Source organism: Babylonia areolata, chromosome 21 (assembly GCF_041734735.1).
Source record: "Babylonia areolata isolate BAREFJ2019XMU chromosome 21, ASM4173473v1, whole genome shotgun sequence".
NCBI lineage: Eukaryota > Metazoa > Mollusca > Gastropoda > Neogastropoda > Buccinidae > Babylonia > Babylonia areolata.
Genome location: NC_134896.1, coordinates 87197 through 102222, shown reverse-complemented (window position 1 = coordinate 102222; position 15026 = coordinate 87197). Strand labels below are relative to the sequence as shown.

Genomic DNA, 15026 nt, shown 5'->3' with positions numbered 1-15026 from the left:
TGTGTATGTGTGTGTGTGTGCATGCGAGTGTGCTTGTGTATGTGTGTATGTGTCTGCATGTGTGCATTTATATATGTGTGTGTGTGAGTGTGTAAAAATACTGTTTATGTGCGTATATAAATGTATGTCTGTGTACATATATATATATATATATGTATATTTATTTGTATCCCCCCTTCCAGGTGCTGTACCTGATTGGCCTGGGTCTCCACGAGCAGTCTGCAGCCCTGCGCAGCGGAGACACCTCCTTCACCTTCCTGCAGCGCTGCATGGGGGAGGGTGGGGTGCTCAAACAGCTGGAGGCCCTCGTCCACCACCCCAACGTCAAGGAGGACCCCATCAAGGACCTCCTGGCATGGGTACTCAGGGTACGTATCCACCCCTTTTCTTCATTGTTTGGCTGAGGTCTGACCGCCTGGGCTGGGTATTCAGGGTAACCAGCTACAATGTCAGACACTGCTACAGATTACATGTTACAGAAGAAGAGGACAAAAAAACAACAGGAACAAACACATGGGTGCACCTTTTTGCTCATGTGGACAGACCTGACTGGATTGAAGGCTGTAACTTGAACAGTGTGCGCATGCACATTAAGTGCATGCCTGGCTGTGGGATAGCTGAAGTTAAGAGAAAGCATGTCTTTTTTATTAGCTTTCACAGGCAAATGTGTGAGACTGAAGAAGACAGAACAAATCTAAATGGAAAGAAACCCGCCAACATGGACACCGCCAGACCTTGACGAAAGAATACCATTAATGGTTGCTTTGTTCACAAAGACAGAAAAGCATTTAAAGACTGTAATTTGCACCTGAAAATTCTTGCAAGTTTTCAGTTTGTACCATATTTTGATATCTGTTCTTGATTGTAAAATGTTGGTGGTAAGTATGTATAGTTTATTGTGTGAAATAAAAGCAGTGACCCAGATCCAAGCCACTGCACAATATATCAGTGTGAGAGGACATAGTGGGCCCACAGTAGATTGTAGTGTGCTACACTGTACTGTACTGTGCTGTACTATACTGTACTGTGCTGTACTGTACTGTGCTGTGATGTACTATACTGTGCTGTACTGTCACAACAGATATAATTGTGAGAAAATCAGGCTGATGTCCTCAGGGAGAGCATGTTCCCACAGCACACTGTCACTGTTCAGGCCAGACACGGCAGTGAAATTTGGACCAAAATCATGATTTTTTGTGATTTTCGTTTTTTCGCATAATTTGCTTCTTCAGCATCTAACCTTTATAGTCCTTTTCATATTTTGCACTAAATCGGTCACAAAAGGTGTTATATTTGCAAATGAAAGTTGCTTCCTGATGGTGATATTGTCTGAATTTTTCAAACATCGTCCAAAAGTGTTGATTTTACACCTTAGCAACGTATACTTTCATTTCCCGAAGCCTGTCATATCGCATATCAACAGAAACAGCGTCATCTTGTGAATGCACAGACCCGGTTCTTTTAGTTGTTGAAATGGACTATAAAACACTGCGAGCGATTTTACACACACACTGTATTGCGCGAACTTTCCCGAGTTTTCCCAAATAAGGGCATAGAGTACTATGACTGTGCAGTTTCATTGATAAGACTGACACCAGTGGAAATTTCAGCCAGTCAGAGTTCATTCCGCTGGGTTCAAGCAGGCTTCGGGCACGCTCGGCTCCCTCCACCGAGAAGCCAAAATGGCCGTCCAGTGACAACAATGTTGTGATCGCGCTGACATAAAAGTGTTTTTTCTCGTCAGTTGTTGATTATTTTGCCAGCTAAGACATCTCCTGGATACATCATGCCACGGCATAAGTATGGAAAGAGACGATTGCACTTGATAGCTGCTGCAAAAGCAAAATGGGCCAAACATGATGCGGCAGCAACTGAAAGCATGGCTTCGAAGAAACCAACACCTTCGACATCAGACTCTGATAAAAGTGCGTCGAGAAGGAAGATCGAAATCATGAACCTTGCCGCATATAATGGTGAGGTGGAAGACCAGAACTGGACTTTGCTACACGTTTTCCAGCTGACCAGACTGATGAGTGACCTGAGTTGTCGAGAGTGCGGTGAAACGGGACTGTCAGTCAGTGTGCGAGAGAGAAAGCTGGTTTTGTGGCAAAGCTTGCCTTGTGCTGCGATGGCTGTGGTTATGAAAAGTGCGAATCCTGATGCCCACAAACTGGATTCAGTGACAAAAAGAATACAGGTTTTGAGTAAAGGACAGGATGACCATGCTGAGTCATGAACTGGGAGGCAGCTACACTGCTCTTCAAACCTTCAGCACTGTCACATCTCTTTCTTTTCCTCTTTTCTCAGTTTATGTTTTGTCCTCATAATACCATTTTCAAAATGCTAATGCTCAAAAACTTTTAAAAGATAGCATGTTCAAACTTGGTACTTTCTTTCTTTATGTATTCATCTTTATCATAGTGCGGTGGTTTGTATAGTACTAGTAAAAGAATGAATATACACTCATTTGAAAAAAATTATGTCAAGAGATTTATACACATTTCAACAAAAAAATAATAAAAAATGTATTTATTCAAATTCCAAAATACCACTGCACTATAATAAAGAACAAATACAAATAAATCAAATAAAACAAACAGAAATAACATATCTGTAAAGGTACTGAAGTTCTAAGCTTTTAATTTTTTTGTTTGTCAGCCATTTTGGATTCGTTTCCATGGAAACCGTCACGACAAATTGCACAAAATGACCTTTTTAGACATGTTTAGTCCAATATCTTTGCATACCATGTCACAGAAAGCCATAAACTTCAAATTTATTTCATACGTTTTTGTACTACCGTGTCTGGCCTTAAAAATGCAACAACTTCAGTTTGTATGTGCATTTGTTTTACTGTTTAAAGTGAGTTTACCCAGGGACAACCCTTTTGTTGCTCTGGGTTATTTTATGTGTGCAAAGAGGATTGTGTGTGTGTCTTGGTGTGCATGTGTTTGTGAGAGATCTTCAGTTTGTCTGTTCACTGGAAGTGTTAAGAGACAGAAAGAAGAGAGGTAGTGGATGTAAAGAGAGGGAATGCTTTTAAATATTAGTGTAAGAAAGTGGTGATGCATGTATTAGAGGAAATGAGAATAGTCAAATGTAAGAAATGAAAAGTTTAAAGAGATTATTGTGCGTTTAGAAGTAATGTATGTATTAGAGGAAATGAAAATAAGTCCATTATAAGAAATATAAAGTTTAGAAAGATGGTGGGGTGTGTGTAGTGGTAATGTATGTATTAGAGGAAATGAAAATAAGTCTTTTGTAAGTCTAAAGAGATGGTGGTATGTGTGTATGTATGTGTGTGCGTGCGTGTGTGCATGTGCATGCATGCCTGCGTGTGTGTGTGCAGAAATTTGGCGAGGTGATGCAGCTGTGTGACGAGCCGTCGTGCAAGGATCAGCTGGACAGTCTGGCCAAGTGTGCTGACCTACGCTCACAGTCGGAGCGCAAGAAGAAGGCGGCCATTGCCGCCAAGCGCCGCGCCAAGGTCATGGCCCAGATGTCCAAGATGCAGAAGAACTTCATCGCTGAGAACGCCGAGCTGTTTGAGAGCACACGCACTGAGGTTGGGTCTGGAGCCACTGACATGGAGCTGAGGTTTGTGTGTGGGTTTGCGTGTGTGTTTGTGTGAATATGTGTGTGTGTGTGTGTGTGTTGTGTGTGTGTGCAAACGTGTGTGCATGTGTGTGTGTCTGCATCAGAGGAAAGTAGCATAGGTGTGTGTTTGTGTTGCAAGTAGCATAGGTGTGTGTTTGTGTTGTAAGTAGCATAGGTGTGTGTTTGTGTTGTAAGTAGCATAGGTGTGTGTTTGTGTTAGGTGTATGTTTGTGTTGTAAGTAGCATAGGTGTGTGTTTGTGTTGTAAGTAGCATAGGTGTGTGTTTGTGTTGTAAGTAGCATAGGTGTGTGTTTGTGTTAGGTGTGTGTTTGTGTTAGGTGTATGTTTGTGTTGTAAGTAGCATAGGTGTGTGTTTGTGTTGTAAGTAGCATAGGTGTATGTTTGTGTTGTAAGTAGCATAGGTGTGTGTGTGTTTTGTAAGTATTTACACATTTCTGTATGTCAGTATATGTGTGTATGTGAGCATGTTTTATGTGTGCATGTATGTATATGTATATGTGGGTGTGTATATATTTGTGTATTTTCTCATTGAGCTGTGCGCCCGAGTGTTGCTCTGGTGTCCAAATTCATCTCATTACAATCATATTCAGGGTCCTACTCATGCATCAGCCGCAAAGAAAGGGAACTAACGTCCACAGCATTTCTGAAGAATAATTTTGAGTTTTTTCCTCCGCATCAATAGGGTTGAATGGGTTATATACATGTATGTATATGTGTGTGTATATATATATATATATATATGTATATGTATAGATATATAGATATGTATATTTGTATGATAGTCATTTATGTCTATGACCACGACCACTAGAACAGCAACTGCTGTTCTGACTATCTGGGCAGTAATTTAATTAAAGTGGAGAGTGTCCTCCCGAGTTACATCCCCATTCTCTTGGTAGGTGTTGGGATGGTTCCCAAAGGCCAACTTAGCCCCCATTCTCTTGGTAGGTGTTGGGATGGTTCCCAAAGGCCAACTTAGTCCCCATTCTCTTGGTAGGTCTTGGGATGGTTCCCAAAGGCCAACTTTGTCCCCATTCTCTTGGTAGGTGTTGGGATGGTTCCCAAAGGCCAACTTAGCCCCCATTCTCTTGGTAGGTGTTGGGATGGTTCCCAAAGGCCAACTTAGCCCCCATTCTCTTGGTAGGTGTTGGGATGGTTCCCAAAGGCCAACTTAGTCCCCATTCTCTTGGTAGGCGTTGGGATGGTTCCCAAAGGCCAACTTAGCCCCCATTCTCTTGGTAGGCGTTGGGATGGTTCCCAAAGGCCAACTTAGTCCCCATTCTCTTGGTAGGTGTTGGGATGGTTCCCAAAGGCCAACTTAGTCCCCATTCTCTTGGTAGGTGTTGGGATGGTTCCCAAAGGCCAGCTTTGTCCCCGTTGGGATGGATTTTTCCCTGTGTGCAGTTTCATTTGTTTTTCCTATCAAAGTGGATTTTTCTTCAGAATTTTGCCAGGAACAACCATTTTGTTGCCTTGGGTTCTTTTACGTGCGCTAAGTGCATGCTTCACACGGGACCTTGGTTTATCATCTCATTCGAATGACTAGCGTCCAGACCACCACTCGAGGTCTAGTGGAGGAGGAGAAAATATCAGCGGCTGAGCTGTAATTCAAACCAGCGTGCTCAGATTCTCTCGCTTTCTAGGCAAACGCGTTACCTCTAGGCCATCACTCCGCAATTTTTAATATGAATATATATATATATGAATATATATGTATGTGTGTGTTGGCAGTGAGGCGTCACCAGACTCGGTGGCGCTGGGCCCTGGACAGAGTGAGAGCAAGGTGAGCACGGTGCTGACGGTGACCTGCATCCTGTGTCAGGAGGAGGAGTCAGTCACCAACACCTCACGCACCATGCTGCTGGCTGCATTCGTTCAGATGTACGTCATGCCTGGCTGTGTATGTGTGTTGGGGGCTGGGAGGGGGCATGGGGGGGATGGTGAGTGCGTGTGGGGGGTGGGGGTGTTAGTGTGTGTGTGAGAGAGAGAGTCAGTCACCAACACCTCATGCACCATGCTGCTGGCTGCCTTTGTTCAGATGTACGTCATGCCTGGCTCTGTGTGTGGGGGTGGGGAGGGTTCGGGTGAAGTGGGGCAGGTGGGGGGGGGGGGGATTGGTGAGTGTGTGTGGGGTGGGGTGTGTGTGTGTGTGTGAGAGAGAGTCAGTCACCAACACCTCACGCACCATGCTGCTGGCTGCCTTTGTTCAGATGTACATCATGCCTGGCTCTGTGTGTGAGGGTGGGGAGGGTTCAGGTGGAGTGGGGTGGGTGGGGGTGGCAGGGGGATTGGTGAGTGTGTGTGGGGTGGGGTGTGTGTGTGTGTGTGAGAGAGAGTCAGTCACCAACACCTCACGCACCATGCTGCTGGCTGCCTTTGTTCAGATGTACGTCATGCCTGGCTCTGTGTGTGGGGGTGGGGAGGGTTCAGGTGGAGTGGGGGGGGGGGGGGTGGCAGGGGGATTGGTGAGTGTGTGTGGGGTGGGGTGTGTGTGTGTGTGTGAGAGAGAGTCAGTCACCAACACCTCACGCACCATGCTGCTGGCTGCCTTTGTTCAGATGTACGTCATGCCTGGCTCTGTGTGTGGGGGTGGGGAGGGTTCGGGTGGAGTGGGGTGGGTGGGGGTGGCAGGGGGATTGGTGAGTGTGTGTGGGGTGGGGTGTGTGTGTGTGTGTGAGAGAGAGTCAGTCACCAACACCTCACGCACCATGCTGCTGGCTGCCTTTGTTCAGATGTACATCATGCCTGGCTATGTGTGTGGGGGTGGGGAGGGTTCAGGTGGAGTGGGGGGGGGGGTGGCAGGGGGATTGGTGAGTGTGTGTGGGGTGGGGTGTGTGTGTGTGTGTGAGAGAGAGTCAGTCACCAACACCTCACGCACCATGCTGCTGGCTGCCTTTGTTCAGATGTACATCATGCCTGGCTCTGTGTGTTTGTGTGTGTGTGTGTGTTTGTGTGTGTGTGTGTAAGAGATAGAGAGTGGTCATGAGTGGTTCATGTAATTTTAAACTTTATTTCTTTCATGTAAAGAGCCCTTATCTTTTTGAGAAGGGTGCGACGCAAATGTACATGATGATGATGATGATGATGATGATGTGCTGTCCCCTGTTCTTTTTACACTGTACACAAATGTTTGGTGTCATATACTGTACCATGTCAAACTGATGCAAACTAGGCCTATGGTTTGCTCTGTTTGGCCAAATTTCGCGCGGCTAACAGTGAAAAGACGCCCCTCTTAGTCTGGCCTGCTCTTAGCCAATCAAATGCCTCTAACAGCTATAAGCGCTGAATCATTCCTTTGGCCAAGGCTCTCCACGCCATCTTGTCAGGTTTTCGCTCTGTCTCGTCTAACGCTTTTTTTGGCTATTAAGCATTTTCATTTGGCCTTATTTTGTTGTATGCGGCTTGCATGTATATTGTTCTTACATTCTGTGTACTCGTTTCGACTCGGCCCCCTCGATTCCTTCGTATTTTTCTACCTCTGAGTCGATCCTGTCTTTCCTTTCTCTGTTGGGGATCGAATTGTTCGCTGGGTGCTTACGCGCGGTACCATGCCTCGTATGCCATCCTACGAAGGCAGGAATCATGATGCTGGGAGAGATACTCGGCAAGAGACTCTCCCAGGCCCGGAGCTCATGATTTCTCCCGATAGGGACCGCGGCGATGCGTCTGCAGACGCAGATCGCGGAGGGGACGCTCGTCCCGATAAAACGGTCATGAAGGGGACCGGGGGGAAAGGGATACGAGCGTCGCCTCCTGAGGTGTCCCAGCGCGAGGCAGGTGGAGGGGGGAGTAGCACGTCCTCTCTTGGTGGTGGGAACTCGCGGCTGGGTGCGGACTCCCAAGGGGAGGCCGCCCCCCGCCGTTACCCGGGTCCCCACACGGAGACGGCCCTCAGGGGCCCCAGTGCTGTTCCCCCTCCTCCCTTCTCGGCCGACCCCCCTCCCCCACCTCCTTCTGGGGGAGAAAAACATTTGGTCCTGGGGGGGACCTCCACTTTGCCCACCCCGGGCCAAGCCACCCCAGTCTCCCCACGGGAGGGGATTCGGGGCGCGTGGCAACCTGCTCTGCAGGTCTTCCCGCTATCCGGCCGGTCTCCCCTGCTGGGGGAGTCCCGCGCGTGTCAGGCGGTTCCGGGCAGTCAGACCGCCGGCCTTTCGGCCTGTCTGACACCCAAGTCGGACCTGACCTCCCTCCGACTTGGCCAGGTTTTTCCCTTCAGCGAGGTCAAGGCGCCAGTGACCCTTGGGGCTGGGGTCACGGGATGGCTGGTGCCCACGGGTGGTATCCCCCATTCTACCCGTACTGGGGTGCACCTATGGTGCATGCTGGGTTCCCGGGAGGACCAGGGACTAACCCCTGGTCCGCTCCCCACCGGACCCAACCCAGCACAGACCACAGAGTGACACACACAGCCCCGACAAGAGGGATTGACTCCTCGTCGGGCAGGTCAAGCTCCTTGACCAGTATTAACACTACAGCCTCGAATCGGTCCTCTGTCAGCACGCAGGTGACCTCCATGGTCACTACGGCTTCCTTTTCAGGACCGACGGCAGCTGAGGGGCCCCGCTCAGCCCGTGGGAGCCTGCCGTTCCCACCTACCCAGCCCTCGGTCCTAAAAGGAGATGAGTGGGTGTTTGTCCCCTCACAGCACTCGTGGGTCCCTCTGGCGTCCAGGGACGCTCTCTCTGAGAAGGTGTGGCACCCACCATCCCAAGCATGGTTGGACCTACGGTCCACACACTCCCCACCCTCTTCAGGTGTCAAGGACATAACAGAGGAGACCAGGGTCCCTGCTCGGGATCGCCCCAGCTCATCCCGCTGGGCTGACCACAGCCCACAGGACGCCCCCGTGGGTACATCCACTTGGGATGGCACCCAGCAGGGGATGGACTGTGAACAAGAGGGACAGCCCCTGTCTTCGGATGAGGACGAACAAGCGGATAAGCACTCTTCGCCCCCATCCCAGTGCGACAGATGGAGCCCACGCCTCCCTAGGGACCAGCCTGAACCAAACTCGGACTTTGCCGAGCTCGAACTGACCCTCCCCAATAGGGTCACGCATGCTGAATCAGTCCCTCAGGCAACTTTGTCACCCTTAACCCTCCTACGGTCAGGTGACTCTAACTCGAGAACCACAAGGCGACTCAGAGTGCCAGAAATGGCTCAGGAGTGGCTTAATAAGCCAGCCCGCACCGTCAGGGGTGCTGCTTCCATCCCTCCTCCAGGCATGGAGTCCCTCTCTGCCCCGGGCGCTTTTGCCCCAGGCAGGTTCCTTAAAGATCCCTCCAAGGGAGGAGTGTGGTCCTGGTACACACAGGACCACCCTGCCTACAGGGAAGCAGAGCCCTCCGCGCAGGACAGGATGTTGGTCTCACAGCGCACCACCTTCCCCACCTCAGCTACTCTTCCCTTTAAGACATTTGCAGAGTGGGACAAACTGGCCCGCCGCTGCCTCCTCGAGGTTTCCACGGCTTATACCTTCTTTGACGCGTTCCTCCACAGAGCCAATGAGCTGTGGGAACGACGTCCAGTTCAGCAGGACACGGAGTCTCCTTCCTCTGGCCTGCCTGGCCTCTTCTCAGACCCGAGGTTAAACACTTTTGGCAATCGAGTAGCGTCTGGTCTCATGGCAGCTGCAGACGCAGCTACCAGCCTTCACTTCAATACTGTGCTAGCGCGGCGGGATGCTGTTCTCCACCTCTCTAACATTCCAGTAGAGGAGAGGGCTGCCCTGCGGTCCATCCCAGCACAGCAGCACTCCCTCTTCGGCCAGTATGCGCCGCATTTTGTCAGCCACAGGGCAGAGACAAACAGGGAGGTGGCCTCATATTTAGCCCACTCCTCCCAGGGGCGCCAGGGTTCTATGCCATTGAAGAGACCCGCCACCAGGGCTCCTCCATATACCTCGCCTCCTAAGTCAAAGCGGCGTGCTCAGAATCAGCGGCAGAGGAACAAACCACCTCATGGCCGTCCAAGCCGTCCGGCCATGCCCAAGGCCAGAAGGCAGCACCCCCAATGACTGGGCCCCGATTCAGCACCGCCAGTCGTTCAGCCCCTCCAAGTAGGAAACTTTTTTTTTTTTTTTTTTTTTTTGCTGCCCCATTATCTGCACCGTTTCAGTGGCATTACTCCCACGCCGCTCATTTAGATTCCCCCATACACGGCCACACCCGGGTTCGTCCTTCGCAGTTCCAGCGTCGGCAGTCCACAGGGAACCATCGATGTTAGGTCGCCAGGAGGCCACACACCAGAAGAGACCCTGCACTGCTGCTGAGTCACTTCGGTGGTGTTCAGTGGTGCCTTTTCTGTTTTAACGTACTTAGGACACCACCTACTAAGCCCCCTACTAACGACAATAATGGCTTAGTCGCGGAGCCAGACTGAGTGAGCGTCCCTCCCAGAGTGAAGACCGCCACCACGTCCCTCAAACAACAGCCCCCCATGAATCTGCCGACACTGACGACATTGACAGGACTCACCCCAAGCACGGAAGTGGAGGGGTATCGAAACTGAGGTCACCATGAGAGCAGGGCATGAAAGGCCACAGACTTTGAGACTATTTTGTTTATATTGATGACGATGAAGGAGGAGGAGGATGACGGTGATGATGACAGTGTTGCTATGGAGGTCCATTTTGGTTTGGGACTGCATGACAAGGCTGTACTCTACGCTTCCTGTCATAATGATATCCCGGCGTTAACCAGGCCCGAGAGATACAGGCACTTGCAGTGTTGGTCAGGTAATTAGAGCAACACACCCAAAGACGCATCCTTGAAGTGGATGACACTCGACTGTGTGGTCCCAGTCTCCCCATTTAAGCCCACAGCACACTCAACTCTGGGTAGGAGCCGGCCACGGGCCGAAAAACCCACCTCCGCTGGGATTCGAACCCGCGTCCTCCCAGCCGTCAGTCCGCGACGCGACGCTAACCACTTCGCCACGGCGGCTGGTCCATAGCCGACACACAGTCGAGTGTCATCCACTTCAAGGATGCGTCTTTGGGTGTGTTGCTCTAATTACCTGACCAACACTGCAAGTGCCTGGAGCAGTCTGATTGCCTACGCGTTTCAACCAAGTAGGAAACTTGTCCCGGCACGCTCATCAGTGGCGTGCTCTGGGACTCAACGACTGGATTGTTTCGGTGCTAGAGTCAGGGTACATGCTCCCTTGGGTGGGGGACTGCCCCCCTCTAAGATCCACTCCTCCTCCTTATGTGCCCAGCTCGATGGAGCAGGAGAGCGTCTTAGAGAAAGAGATATCGCACCTACTCCTCATAGGGGCGATATCTCAACTCTCGGACCCGGGCCCCGGTTTTTACGGCCGGTTGTTCGTGATTCCAAAGGTCTCCGGAGGGTGGAGACCAGTCCTGGACTTGTCCCCCCTCAACAGATTCCTCCCCAAGATGAAATTCAAGATGGACACACAGGCACAGATTCGGGAGACCATGCAGATTGGGCGACGTCCATCGATCTGAAAGATGCTTATTTCCATATCCTCATCCACCTGGCATCCTGCCGGTACCTGAGGTTCGTGTGGAGGGACAGAGTGTTCCAGTTCTCTGTCCTCCCATTTGGTCTGTCCCTTGCCCCTTTCCTGTTTACCAAGGTGGTGCGGGAATTGGTGTCAATCGTCCGGTCGGAGTCCATTCGGCTCTGTGTGTACCTGGAGGACTGGCTTATTCTAGCCCAGTCACAGGCTCTGTGCCAGAGTCATACAGCCAGACTTCTAGACCTGTGCTCCCAACTGGGCTTCATCACGAACCAGGAGAAATGCGATCTGTCCCCGAGCCAGTCCTTCGACTTCTTAGGGATGAGATTCGACACGCGGTCTATGATAGTCTCTCCGACGCCAGATCGGTGGGACCGTCTGGCAGGCCTCCTCAACCACTTGCGCCATTCCTCCCAAGCAACAGCGCGGACACTTTCTTCCCTCCTGGGCATGATGGAGTCCATGGCACCTCTCATCCCTCTGGGCAGGGTTCTCAAGCGCCCTCTTCAGAGGGCACTCAGGCTACGGTGGTCCCAGAGCACTCAGCCATGGGATACCCGGATATGTCTGGGCGAGTGGTTCCTCGAGGTGACATCAGAGTGGTTAACCACCCCTCTTCTGACACAGGGGGTGCCCATAGCCCCACCTACTCTTCAGGTGGCACTATTCACAGACGCCTCCTCCCTGGGCTGGGGAGCCCACATGGACTCACTTCATGCAGCAGGGACTTGGTCCCCGGAGGAGCGCCTATGCCACATCAATGTTCTGGAACTGGAGGCAGTTCGCAGGGCTCTCCAGCACTTCATGGCGGAGGCCAACGGCAAGACCATTCGCTTGTTCACGGACAATACAACAGTCGCATGTTACGTGAACAAAGGGGGGGGAGCGCACTCGGCAGACCTCTCTCTGCGGACCGAGGCTCTCCTCCGTTGGTGCCACAGCAAGGGCATTGTACTTTCAGCGAGACACATAGCAGGGAAAGACAACATTTTGGCAGATGCTCTCAGCAGGTCCAAGAGTGTCATACACACAGAGTGGACCCTGGACAAGGACACCCTGCAAGGAGTGTGGGAACAGTGGTTCCGGCCGATGGTGGACCTGTTTGCGAAAAGGTTCAGCAAGAGACTTCCCACTTACGTCTCTCCGGTCGCCGACCCAGAAGCATAGGCAGTGGATGCTCTCTCTCTAGACTGGAGCAGTCTGATTGCCTACGCGTTTCTTTCCCTTTCCAATCCTGTCCAAGGTGATACGGAAAGCCAGGTTGGAACGCCCGCAGCTGATCCTCATTGCGCCGAAATGGCCAGCCCAGCCCTGGTTTCCGGTCCTTCAGTCCCTGACACATGTTCCACCACTGGAACTGGAAACCAAACCTCATCTGCTGAGGCAGCCTCGTTCGGGCATTCCTCACTCCAATCCTCAAATGCTCCACCTGCACGCGTGGCTGCTGTGCGGGCGGAACTGTCAGCATCACCATTGAAGTCTTCCACCCCTCGGTCAGCCTCTGTGTCGGCCGCGCTGACCAAGGGGGGTGCCTCCTCCGACCTCCTCTCCATAGTCTCCAAAGCCAGGAGGGAGGGAACAGAGACCTTGTATGACTTTCGCTGGAAGAAATGGCTGAGTTGGTGTACAGCTCAGAACATTCCCCCTACTAACCCTACGAGCATGCAGCTGGCCAACTTTCTGGCTCACTGCTCCTCGGTTCTCAACCTGTCTGCTAGTTCTTCAAATCTTCAAATTGGAAGGTCAGCCGTCATTACTGACTATTAATGACCTGTGTGCGCAGAGGCGTAAATACCTAACTAAAACCTAATTAGACCTATCTTTTCCTCCGGAGGGGGTGACAATGAGAAAGAGCATGTATACATACTCTCACCCACCGTCACTCGCAGCGTCCCTCCGGGGGGGAAAAAAAAAAAGAAAAAAAAAAGGGGGGGGACTAAACTGTGATCTTGTTCAGCTCCCTCTTGAAAGCTGCCAAGGAGGGAGCCTCTGCTGCTGTTGCAGGCAGGGAGTTCCAGACGGGGATGGTTGATGGGAAAAAACTGTATTTATAAGGGTCAGAGGAGGAGCTAAGATGGACAAATTTGTGTCGATGATTTGATCTTGTTCTGCCGGATCCTTTCTTGAGAAATTTGTCTGGAGGGATGTCTACAATGCCGTTGACCATTTTATACATCAGGGTCAGCCTTTGTCTGTTCCGCCGTGATTCGAGGGATTCCCATCTTAGTTCTTGCAGCATGTGTGTTACGCTGCTGGTCCGCCCGTAGTCACTGTGTACATAACGTGCTGCTCTTCTTTGCACCATTTCAATCTTGTTCTTTTGACCTTCTTTGTACGGGCTCCAGACTGATGAACAATACTCCAGGTGCGGGCGTACAAGAGTTTGGTAGGCATTGGCTTTGGTGGTTTTATTGGATGTTTTTAGATTCCTTTTTAGGAAGCCTACCATGCTATTGGCTTTGTTGGTGACTCTTGTAACATGTTCTTTCCAGTTTAGATCATTTCTTATGTCGACGCCGAGATATTTTGCGCTGTCAACATGCTCGAGGGTGTGTCCTTTTAATTTGTAGTTGTAGCTGATGGGGTTCCTTGATGTTGTACAGGTAAGGACATTACATTTTTCTGGGTGGAATTCCATTCCCCAACGCTGTTCCCAGTCAGACAGGGTGTTGAGGTCTCGTTGGAGCATTTTACAGTCTTGGATTGTCTTGATGGTGGAGTAGACTATACAGTCATCAGCGAACAATCTAATATTGGCCTTGATGTTCTGAGGCAGATCGTTGATGTAAATCAGAAATAGGATGGGGCCTAGAACTGTCCCCTGTGGGACTCCGCTGATGACAGGTGCTGGCTCAGATTTTTCGCCGTCAACTACGACGATTTGGGTGCGGTCAGAAAGGTATGCCTTGATCCAGTCTAACGTCGATCCTCGTATACCATAATGGTCTAGCTTACGGAGGAGGCGTTTGTGGGGGACCTTGTCAAAGGCTTTGGAGAAGTCCAGGATTACCATGTCGGTCTGCTGTCTGTTGTCCTGGTTTTTGGCGATGTCTTGGAACAATGTTAGCAGTTGAGTTTCGCAACTCCTTCTGGCTCTAAACCCATGTTGTGCGTTGTCAAGTATTTCATGTTGGGTCAGATGGCGCATGATGTTGCTTGCTAGGATGTGTTCTTGCATCTTACAGCATATGCTGGTGAGGGAGACCGGTCTGTAGTTAGCAGCAGAGTTACGATTGCCCTTTTTGAAAACTGCTGTCACGTTCGCCATTTTCCAGTCGTCTGGTACACATCCATCTGCCAGTGATTTGGTGAAGATAATAGAGAGCAGGGGCGCGATCTCATCTGCGCACTCTTTCAACACTTTTGCTGGAATCTCATCAGGTCCTGCTGCTTTATATGGGTTGATGTTCTTCAGCAATTTGCGTACCCCTTCCTTGTCGATCGTGATCTCGGCCATTGCAGGGAAGGACACTCCCGATGGTGTTGGGATTTTGCTGCTTTTTTCTCTCGTGAAGACTGACTTGTACTGGTGGTTTAGAATGTTGGCCTTTTCTTTTGGGGATGCAAATAATCTTCCTTGGTCTCGAAGTGGAGATACCCCTGTACTGTCACGTCTGAGAGATTTGATGTAATTCCAGAATCGCTTTTGGTTGCTCCCTTTCAACTGCTCATCATCGCTTTTGGGAGGATCAATGATGTTGTTGATGTAAGTCCAGTATGCATGACGTTGTTCCCGCTGTACTTTGCCCTTCATCTGTAGGTACTGTCGTCTTACTGAGGGGTCAGATGAGGTTTTGCTCTTTCTAAATTTCCGAGCGAGTTTTCTTTTCATTGACTTGATGTGGGGGGTAATCCAGGGTTTATGGCTGGATTTGTTTCGGACAGTTTTTGAGGGGATGTGTTCCTTCACGAGGGAGTGG

General features: G+C 50.5%; 1 protein-coding gene across 6 annotated transcripts in view; it reads left to right on the top strand.

The window, feature by feature from the left end:
* Nucleotides 1-15026, top strand: part of LOC143296708 (E3 ubiquitin-protein ligase UBR2-like) — a 185529-nt gene that overhangs the window by 115268 nt on the left and 55235 nt on the right. For all 6 annotated transcript variants that reach the window (XR_013057156.1, XM_076608759.1, XM_076608757.1 and 3 more), the window contains 3 exons: nucleotides 183-368; nucleotides 3350-3597; nucleotides 5350-5499. Coding sequence is in view for 5 of the 6 variants with exons in the window: in XM_076608759.1 (XP_076464874.1) it covers nucleotides 183-368; nucleotides 3350-3597; nucleotides 5350-5499 (584 nt within the window). In the remaining variant the exon portion in view is untranslated. The remainder of the gene's footprint in view (nucleotides 1-182; nucleotides 369-3349; nucleotides 3598-5349; nucleotides 5500-15026) is intronic.